The sequence below is a fragment of the Nilaparvata lugens genome, chromosome 3 (genome assembly GCF_014356525.2).
Source record: "Nilaparvata lugens isolate BPH chromosome 3, ASM1435652v1, whole genome shotgun sequence".
Classification (NCBI taxonomy): Eukaryota; Metazoa; Arthropoda; class Insecta; order Hemiptera; family Delphacidae; genus Nilaparvata; species Nilaparvata lugens.
In genome coordinates, this window is record NC_052506.1 from 70,815,338 (window position 1) to 70,827,127 (window position 11,790).

An 11,790-nucleotide genomic window follows, 5' to 3' on the forward strand; every position below is an offset into this window, starting at 1 on the left:
ATAATTTATGAACATCAAATAATAGTTATAATAGCTTATAATGAGCTGAGAGGAAATAAGACAGATGTTAATGTTATAACATTGCTCTAGTATTTAAATAGTAAAAAATAATTTCCGTTTCCACCATGCAATAGTATACTGGAAACATGAGATGGAAAATTATCAAGTCTCCAGGTTTCACAGAGTTGATCTGATTGACAGGATGTCAGTTCATCCAGGTATTTGACATCACCATGCCTCTGATTGAAGTGAAGGTTGAAATCCCAAGACAAAAAAGTCAATATGCTAAAAAAGTGGCTTTGCGCTTAAACCAGATAGCATTGAAGATGGTTCAACCCCGACCGTCAATAGACCCTGAAAGAAGTGGTCACAACTGAAGATGACTCCTTTCACGAGTTTCCGAGAGGTGGAGGGGGTGGTTGAGGGGGTGGTGCGCTTCTTCTAAGCAGCATCTTTCACCTACTCCCTGGCACAATAGCAGAAGAGCACAACACCAATATAAGTCGGCGCATCTGCCTTCAACATCGTACTTTGTCTTCAGACTCGGGCCAATCACTTCTCAACATGATCTGCACACAGGTAACAAGTTCACTATTCACAATTATTATATCGAATGCTTTACATTTAGCTAAAATAGTGATGCTTGAATCTTTACTAGCGTACCATATAGTTAATAGATAGAAAATTCCTATCAGAAACAGTCATGATTGAACTAGCGTACCTTATGCTTAGTTGAAAGATAAATGCCTGATTCCAATAATAATTTTGTAAAATCAAAAACGATGAAGATGAAAAGGAAAGGTCTTAGATAACAATAAAAATCTCAATAATTGTGAAATCATAAAAAATTAAATACCTTCAATATAAGTTATTGTAAAATTTATTACATGATTTAATACGCAAAACTAGTGAGGGGTGAAATGGAATATTAAATGATAGTTTTCTTTACCGTATTCCTCTAGAAACGATATTGTGACTGAAGCTTGTAGAGCTCCTAATCTAGGCTTGTTGCAAGAAAATGCAGCAACAGTTTATAGAATTAACGTTACAATATAAATATGTTATTCAATAACCGGTATTCTAAACTATTGATGCAATTTTCTCTAATACGGAAAAGTGAAGGTTTTCATGAAAGGCATGCTTTTCATAATTCTAGAATTCCAGTCATATCATATCCTAAATGTCCTTTATTAAATCAATTAAAAATTATGATCAACTAAATATTCGTATAAAGGACCTCCATTTTTTTTCAAATAGGTAACAGAAGGCAAAAATTAATTATATTTTCTAGAATATCAGATGTACAACATGGTAAATCAGAGTAGAATGGAAAAATGTTATAGTAGCTTGATTGATACGAAACGCATTAAAGGCAATGGATATATCAAAGCAATGAAATTGTTTTATATCATGATTTACGGTACCATATCAAGATTTATATCATTGTTTTATATTATGAAAATGTATTGCTTATTTTTTCTGATGCAATGTGATAAATAATATGTACACCGACATAACTAAAACTTCTAAACTTGTCCCATAACATATCTGAAGACATTATGAGAATATATTATTTGGAACTTTATAATCGAATTAAAAAGTCGTTAGGTTCTGTTCCCCAGATTTATAAATAAATCAGCTCAAAAATAACTAACTCATAAATATAAAATTCAAATGAAAAAATAATTAATTGCTACAATGTTAATAAAGTACACATATTAAATAGACATGCCTGGAATACTAAATAGCGTCTACTACACCATCAACATCGGCATTTTTTATTGTCTTATCAAGCTGAATATACAATGCAACAGAGCAATATCCCCACTCACTTCAATATAAGGAGTGTCATTAAATTGAATTTCACAATTTGCAATTAAGATCGAGTACCGTATAATGGCTCTCAATATTCACAAATATTTTGCGCACAATCAGGAATCTCAGCGAAAACTCAGATTAAATTTCTTTATTCATGTACCGGTAGATTACAATAAAACATACACTAATCCATATTAGGTGCCTAACTAACCAAAAATATAGATAACTATTCTATGAATTCTACAAGGAATCGACTGATGGATTATTCAACGAATAAGAAGATAAAATGCAGTTTGTAATATTAACATTATAATATATTGTGTTAACATAATAGTTCGAGTTTGAACAGATAACCCGTTCATCCATGGAAAAATCTATATGAGAGAACATCCTCCTAGTCTACAACACTCCACTGAACGAGATAAGAGAGATTGAGTTCCAATAACAGGAATATAGAAGCTGATAAAATATTTATCGAGTTAATTTCAATTTGCTATAAGAAAGATAACAGCATTTCTTTGGAGTATTTGATTTCTGGTAATTTCTGTTAGGATCTATATCCATCAGAATTACAAACGTTTTCAGAGCCTGTTATAATGAAGGCCTGACTAAGCAAATTTATCACTGTATTTATGACTAGCAGGTAACCCGTGCTCCGCAAGGGTCTAATTAAAGTCTTGACAAACTGAAAACTTTACGTACTGAAATCATGAAGAATTTAAACTAGGCCTATAACTATCCTCGGTAACTCAAGAGTCTATATGCAAAATTTCAAGTCTATCAGTCCAGTTGCTCAGAAGTGATGATTCGTGAATTTCCTATCCCGTACGTGAATAAGTCAATTCTTCTATTATATTATAGATAATATTTTAAGCTGTACAGAGTTTGATTTGGAAATGTGTGCTTGGCATTCAGGCAACATTGAGCGTTTTGCTAGGAGTTATCGCTCTGGGAGTAGGGGAGCCACCCGCACCGCAGTACGGCCCACCGGGTTTCGGCAACGGGAACGGGGGTCGTCCCGCAGGCAACTACGGTCCACCAGCGGCCCGGCCACCCGCATCCAGCTATGGACCACCAGCTGGCAACGGAAATGGATATGGAGCTGGTGACGACGGTGGAAAGGTAAACAAATTATGTAATTTATTTATATCATTTTTATTGGTTGATCACTTTCTATTATTCTTTTACTTCTATTGTTATTTTTTTACTAAATTTGATCAGTATAAATCTATGAAACACCACTTGAGTTTTTAAAATTCTATACAATTGTAACGAGCATGATACTGACATCAATACTATAAAAATTAAGCACACCTTTAAAATATAAAAAATAAAAAGTATCTATGGTCATGATAAGCAACACATATTTTATGAATTATTAAATACTAATCGTAATTATTAAGGTAATTTATTCAATTTATTATTTGTTCTTTATTCATTCTATAGCGTGCTATATACTAGCATATTACAAGAATGCATGCAAACAATAAGAAAAGTGGGTAGCTTCTTCAACAGTTACTATAGAGAAATTTTCATTCTTAAATTCCAAATTTGAACCAGTTTCTCTTAAATGTTATATAATTTTGCAACAACAGCATTCGAATATTAAATAACTAGCTCCTTTTCAATAAGAAACAGTAAAGTAATATTGAGAATAGTTGTTTCTCCTACGATTTAATTACGAGAGAATTTCTGATTTCCCGATTTTCGTTCAGATCTCTGATTCTCGTCCAAAGATGACGTTTCTTGAATTTTTTTACAAAGAGAAAAAAGTATAGAATGAAATATTATTATATACTAAATTACTATCCTATATTATAATTATTCTAAAATGAAATTACTGTACGAGTAGTATCTAAATCCACATCTCCTACTCCTCTATAATATAGCCGAATCAAGTAGAATATGAATAGCCAAATGTAGCCTACATTTTTCTCTTATTGTACCTATTATAATCTTTGAAGTGAAAACGTCATACTATCACAAAATCAAATAGGAATCCATTTTTCAAAAGAAACATTAAGTTACATAACAATAGATTCATGTTAAAGAAACATCATAGTATAATGGAAACAAATCATTCTGATTATATTTCATTTTATTAATAACGTATTTCAATAGGGCTAGCCTACTTGAATGTTAAATCATTAAAGAAAAAAATATTTATTTTGTCACTTGAAAATGGCATGAGTGATCGAAACTAGTATTGTGTTTATGTAAAAAGTATAAAGAGGGTACTAGTAATTTCTATATTCATTCTTTCAATATATTCAAGTCGTGTTCTATTTTTTCCAATAATTTTTTGACCGAGCGAAGTGAGCTCTAAGATTCAAGTCGACGGTTTGGCATTTCTCTTGATGTTTAAATGTTTACGGCGAAACGCGGTAATAGATTTTCATGAAATTTGGCAGGATATATGTTCCTTTTTTAATTGCGCGTCGACGCATAGTTTCAATCAGGTACTTGTGGATGATAATACAGCGTGAGGTCTACTGTTCACAGAACTACTAGTTATGCTGGAATCATCTTTGTCTTGCTTAAAATAAATAAATTGAATGATCTCCCTGTTCTAATCAGCATATGTATTATTTTTTCATTTTTAATTGATTCAGATAGGAAGGTATTTAATTTTCTATTTCATAACTAGTAGTTCTGTGAACAGTAGACCTCGCGCAAGAATAAACTGCAGCCTCCTCTTATACTGTCTATCAGAGTAAATCCTGTCTGTATATCGTGTCGGTGTGAAAACGGCTGATGGCTGTTCGGGTTGGTGTATCAAAAATGCTAACATCAAAAGCTAATCTCCTTTCAAGACATACTGGTAACAGAACAGCCCGAGTTCAAAGCAGAGAAAGTTCGAGAGACAATACTATGTTATTTTAGTTTAGTTATTATAATAACTAAACTGCAATTATGCAATTATAATTGCATGCGTTAGTGCACGCAATCAATATAGTTCATTCAATAGTGCATAAAAATAGCATACAATGAGGCATGAAATTAATCGTCTACACAGCTTTTTTACCAAGTTACATTGAGATATTGAATTGCATGCGTCATGGCATGCGATTTATAATCTTTCGACAGCTGATTTATGATGAATAATTCTATAGTCTGATTTTACTCTAATATTGGCGTATGAAGGAGGCTCCTTTTTCCTTTTGTATTATCCTTGAAATGCAAAATTTTTAAAAAACTTGTATATACGTCGACGCGCAATTTAAAAATCTGGTGTGGCGCACTCACACAACTTTCCTTGCCGTTATGAAAATTGATCACCTGACGCTAGTGTTCCCGCGCATCTCAAGTCTACCATTCAAAGATTTGATCCAGCTGGTGACAGGGCAATAACGCTGGAGACCCAAGAGGTCTGCAATCTCTTCATAGTGAATCATTTAATAGAATCAACAGTTGCCAACAGTTTGCAATTGGTTAATCACAATTTCTCGAATATCGAGCTTATTTTTAATTTTAGGTGAAAATGTTACTGAACATTAATTGTAGAGATTATCATGCTCAATCTTTTCCACTCAAATTTCTTTGTTTAAATTGTATCTGAAGCCTCATAATTGAGAATCTAAAATCAAACTTTGCATAGATTGGGCTGAGCTCCTGAAATTTTTACAGATATGGGACTTGTGGCAGTTGATAGAGCTTACCGATGACTATTTCAGGTATAACTTCAATCAAAATCGTTGGAGCCGTTTTCGAGAAAATCGTGAAAAACCCTGATTTTGACAACATTTTCGTCATTTTAGCCGCCATCTTGTAACACACACACACACACACACACACACACACACACACACCACACACACACACACACCACACACACACACACACACACACACACACACACACACACACACACACACACACACACACACACCACACACACACACACACACACACACACACACACACACCACACACACACACACACACACACACACACACACACCAAATACGCAATACCCAAAACTCAGGGGACCTTGAAACGTATAGAAATTTAGAAATTGGGTTACCTTAATTTTTTTCGTAAAGCAATACTTTCCTTACCTAGGGTAATAGGGCAAGGAAAGTAAAAAGGAACATACCTGTCAAATTTCATGAAAATCTATTTCCGCGTTTCGCCGTAAATGCGCAACATATAAACATTTAAACATTAAGAGAAATGCCAAACAGTCGACTTCAATCTTAGACCTCACTTCGCTCGGTCAATTATTTTATTATATTTTGAATAACTAAATCTTTCCTTATATGTTTATGAGCAGCCAGAACCATTCAATTTCGAGTACGAAGTGAAGGACGCTGCCAGTGGAAACGACTACGGACACAAGGCGTCGAGCGACGGAACCCGTGTGACAGGCACCTACCACGTGCTGCTGCCTGACGGACGCAACCAGATCGTAGACTACACGGCCGACGAGTCTGGTTACAACGCTCAGGTCAAATACGAAGGCGAGGCCAATGCCAACGGAGGTTACCCATCTGGTCCCAGCAATGGAGGTTACCCATCAGGCCCCAGCAACGGAGGCGGCTACCCCAGCAACGTCAATGGCGGCGGATATCCTTCAGCAGGACCTGGAGGATTTCCATCAGCAGGATTCCCCTCGGCGCCTGGCGGCGGATCCAACGGCTATCCTTCGGGAGGACCTCCCAGCTCATCATACCTACCTCCTGGAAAATAGACTATGGGTATAATAGAAATGAATAACAACACAAACGTTGAGATCAGTGAAAATCAGATCATCAACAATACGACAACGGTACCCTACTGAGAATTGTTTAAACAATGTGAATTGATTTGAACTTTTAAAACTTTGAAATGACTCTCAGTCAGCATTATACAATACGTTGTTTTTTGCATTTCCCAGCTCAAGTGTTTCTATTCAGAGACCTTGTACATTTCTTATTTTCATAAATTAATTTTGAACGCTTGAACGAGATGGAGTAAACTTTGTATGGAAAATGGATTAACAGTTAAACATATAACGAGAGTATTCAGTTTTTTCAAAATCATTCTATTCAAAAGAAACCTGCTAAGGGAGTGAATTTTGTAATAAGTTGGAAATGTTTTCGAATTGCTGTTTTCATCATAATGCTATCTCAATCGATGTCAATACCCAACTTTTACAACTCTGTAAATTATTCATTCCTTTAGACAAAATAAGAGACGAGTGCCAGTATAGAAATAATTTGCCATATTATCCTATATTTTATATCGATAGAAATTGTGTATTTACAAATGATAAGCTAGCAATAAACAATCAATTATTTGGTTCTTCTACTTTGTAATATAGTTTCCAACAATAAAAGCATATTTTTATCGATTGAAATATATTTTTATTATTTTTATCCAAGTACCTGAATCATTAACAACGTGAGTGTTATCCAATCAAATTTCTCTTATCAATTCAAACTGAATGCTTGCTTCTTATACACGTCTTTTCCTTGATCATTACAGGTACTATAGTAGACCATTAAAATGGATTATCACACTGAACTACAACACACGTTATTGTGCCCATAATTGTTTCTATAATCACGGTAAATAAGATGAATAAAAAGCTCTTAACATGATGAAGAATGTTTTATAATATTCAAATAGTCTAACTACATGAAACTCTAAGAATAGAATTCATACCGTACGTCATATGTGTGCATAAATAAATTAAATATCGGGGCACCGAGCTTCGCTGGTTAGTTACTTTTGATAAACCGAACACAATTCTTTAAAATGATTGGGGAAGTACTAACAGGCACAGCCCAAAACTGTTTCTTTCCCGAATTTTGATTTATACACTATAAATAGTCCAGAAAGTAGGTAGGTTATGTTCCATACACTTGAATTCAGGTTCAATTTTCTGTTCAAACATTTGAATACAAAAAATTATAATTTAGATTATATAGCCTACAAACCAAATTGAATAACAAAATGACACTAACTATAATCACTTGAAATTGACAAATAATTATCAACTTTGAAAACTATGATATACTCTATAGTGAGGTCCATGTTATAATGGCAGTGTGTGATTTACAATGATGTTGCTATCCTTGCCGTTATGAAAATTGATCACCTGACGCTAGTGTTCCCGCGCATCTCAAGTCTACCATTCAAAGATTTGATCCAGCTGGTGACAGGGCAATAACGCTGGAGACCCAAGAGGTCTGCAATCTCTTCATAGTGAATCATTTAATAGAATCAACAGTTGCCAACAGTTTGCAATTGGTTAATCACAATTTCTCGAATATCGAGCTTATTTTTAATTTTAGGTGAAAATGTTACTGAACATTAATTGTAGAGATTATCATGTTCAATCTTTTCCACTCAAATTTCTTTGTTTAAATTGTATCTGAAGCCTCATAATTGAGAATCTAAAATCAAACTTTGCATAGATTGGGCTGAGCTCCTGAAATTTTTACAGATATGGGACTTGTGGCAGTTGATAGAGCTTACCGATGACTATTTCAGGTATAACTTCAATCAAAATCGTTGGAGCCGTTTTCGAGAAAATCGTGAAAAACCCTGTTTTTGACAACATTTTCGTCATTTTAGCCGCCATCTTGTAACACACACACACACACACACACACACACACACACACACACACCACACACACACACACACACACACACACACACACACACACACACACACACACACACACACACCACACACACACACACACACACACACACACACACACACCACACACACACACACACACACACACACACACACACACCACACACACACACACACACACACACACACACACACACACCAAATACGCAATACCCAAAACTCAGGGGACCTTGAAACGTATAGAAATTTAGAAATTGGGTTACCTTAATTTTTTTCGTAAAGCAATACTTTCCTTACCTAGGGTAATAGGGCAAGGAAAGTAAAAAGGAACATACCTGTCAAATTTCATGAAAATCTATTTCCGCGTTTCGCCGTAAATGCGCAACATATAAACATTTAAACATTAAGAGAAATGCCAAACAGTCGACTTCAATCTTAGACCTCACTTCGCTCGGTCAATTATTTTATTATATTTTGAATAACTAAATCTTTCCTTATATGTTTATGAGCAGCCAGAACCATTCAATTTCGAGTACGAAGTGAAGGACGCTGCCAGTGGAAACGACTACGGACACAAGGCGTCGAGCGACGGAACCCGTGTGACAGGCACCTACCACGTGCTGCTGCCTGACGGACGCAACCAGATCGTAGACTACACGGCCGACGAGTCTGGTTACAACGCTCAGGTCAAATACGAAGGCGAGGCCAATGCCAACGGAGGTTACCCATCTGGTCCCAGCAATGGAGGTTACCCATCAGGCCCCAGCAACGGAGGCGGCTACCCCAGCAACGTCAATGGCGGCGGATATCCTTCAGCAGGACCTGGAGGATTTCCATCAGCAGGATTCCCCTCGGCGCCTGGCGGCGGATCCAACGGCTATCCTTCGGGAGGACCTCCCAGCTCATCATACCTACCTCCTGGAAAATAGACTATGGGTATAATAGAAATGAATAACAACACAAACGTTGAGATCAGTGAAAATCAGATCATCAACAATACGACAACGGTACCCTACTGAGAATTGTTTAAACAATGTGAATTGATTTGAACTTTTAAAACTTTGAAATGACTCTCAGTCAGCATTATACAATACGTTGTTTTTTGCATTTCCCAGCTCAAGTGTTTCTATTCAGAGACCTTGTACATTTCTTATTTTCATAAATTAATTTTGAACGCTTGAACGAGATGGAGTAAACTTTGTATGGAAAATGGATTAACAGTTAAACATATAACGAGAGTATTCAGTTTTTTCAAAATCATTCTATTCAAAAGAAACCTGCTAAGGGAGTGAATTTTGTAATAAGTTGGAAATGTTTTCGAATTGCTGTTTTCATCATAATGCTATCTCAATCGATGTCAATACCCAACTTTTACAACTCTGTAAATTATTCATTCCTTTAGACAAAATAAGAGACGAGTGCCAGTATAGAAATAATTTGCCATATTATCCTATATTTTATATCGATAGAAATTGTGTATTTACAAATGATAAGCTAGCAATAAACAATCAATTATTTGGTTCTTCTACTTTGTAATATAGTTTCCAACAATAAAAAGCATATTTTTATCGATTGAAATATATTTTTATTATTTTTATCCAAGTACCTGAATCATTAACAACGTGAGTGTTATCCAATCAAATTTCTCTTATCAATTCAAACTGAATGCTTGCTTCTTATACACGTCTTTTCCTTGATCATTACAGGTACTATAGTAGACCATTAAAATGGATTATCACACTGAACTACAACACACGTTATTGTGCCCATAATTGTTTCTATAATCACGGTAAATAAGATGAATAAAAAGCTCTTAACATGATGAAGAATGTTTTATAATATTCAAATAGTCTAACTACATGAAACTCTAAGAATAGAATTCATACCGTACGTCATATGTGTGCATAAATAAATTAAATATCGGGGCACCGAGCTTCGCTGGTTAGTTACTTTTGATAAACCGAACACAATTCTTTAAAATGATTGGGGAAGTACTAACAGGCACAGCCCAAAACTGTTTCTTTCCCGAATTTTGATTTATACACTATAAATAGTCCAGAAAGTAGGTAGGTTATGTTCCATACACTTGAATTCAGGTTCAATTTTCTGTTCAAACATTTGAATACAAAAAATTATAATTTAGATTATATAGCCTACAAACCAAATTGAATAACAAAATGACACTAACTATAATCACTTGAAATTGACAAATAATTATCAACTTTGAAAACTATGATATACTCTATAGTGAGGTCCATGTTATAATGGCAGTGTGTGATTTACAATGATGTTGCTATCCTTGTCTATCGTTCAACAAAGCATATTGCATTATCTCTTTCACGCATTGCGATGTTGCCACATCGTTTATCAACAATGTAGAAATTCAACTAATTGACATAATATTTTATATCAATCAGGAAAATTTATTATTACATCTTTAAAAAATATATTTTCTTAAAAAATAAAATATGATTAACTATTTTCAACAATAATGAACAGTTGAATTCATCAGATATACCAGTATCAGCTGTTTGGGTGGCAAGGCTGAGTCAATCTAGCAAACCTTTTCTCCTATCTTCCTACACTGCCATTATAACATGGACCTCACTATAGTTTAAGAGGATTATCATGTCATGTCAACAAATCATATTATGTTGATCAAATCGATTAAATTGTCCAGCTAGATAAAATTTCTCGCTGATTGATTATGATTACACAGCTGGAAATAATTCTGTCTCTCTCCCACACAGGCACACCCATCTTCTGTAAAAATAGCCAGATATATAAATAACTAGCCGTCAGGCTCGCCATATCCGTTTAGCCAGATACCCAATCAATCTTTCCGCGATAAATGCATTTCAATCTTCAACTTGGTGCCAACCTAACAAAGTCAACTCAACTGACAAAATTATTAATTCAGTTTCCAGTTAACAAACTGTTTCAAAGAGGTACTCTCTCTAGATTATAGTTCTATATTAACATATGGTATGGACATTTTTCAATTATAATTAAGAGATTGAAATAAGAAGAATATACATGCTAAAAGACGAACTTTAAACTCTTAAAAACCACCCTTAGAGTTGAAATATTGCCAAAAGATTTCTTAGTGTGCCTCTAGAGGGCCAACTGAACATACCAAATTTGAACGTTTTTGGTCCAATAGATTTTTAGTTCTGCGAGTGAGTGAGTGAGTCAGTCAGTCAGTGAGTGAGTGACATTTCGCTTTTATTAGATACAGAAATTGCTCGCTTAATATAGGGGATATCGCTTAGGATATCGGGGCACCGAGCTTCGCTCGTTATTTTTATTTATTGATAAACAAAACACAATTCTCTAAAATGATCGTGTTTATATTTCACAGCTGGCTAATACGTCATCTT

At 34.8% G+C, this 11,790-nt stretch overlaps 2 protein-coding genes across 2 annotated transcripts; both read left to right on the forward strand.

Annotated features, from left to right (window-relative positions):
- Nucleotides 1-454: 454 nt before the first annotated feature.
- Nucleotides 455-7,161, forward strand: LOC111046544 (pro-resilin). Its single transcript, XM_022332111.2, has 3 exons — nucleotides 455-579; nucleotides 2,734-2,940; nucleotides 6,093-7,161. Exons 1-3 carry the CDS (start codon nucleotides 565-567, stop codon nucleotides 6,507-6,509), a joined length of 639 nt encoding a protein of 212 aa, XP_022187803.1. The 5' UTR covers nucleotides 455-564; the 3' UTR covers nucleotides 6,510-7,161.
- Nucleotides 7,162-8,904: 1,743 nt separating this feature from the next.
- Nucleotides 8,905-9,988, forward strand: LOC120350279 (pro-resilin-like; the record flags this gene model as incomplete). Its single annotated transcript, XM_039422879.1, has 1 exon — nucleotides 8,905-9,988. A coding segment is annotated over one exon (435 nt), but the record flags the coding sequence as incomplete, so codon positions are not given.
- Nucleotides 9,989-11,790: the final 1,802 nt, after the last annotated feature.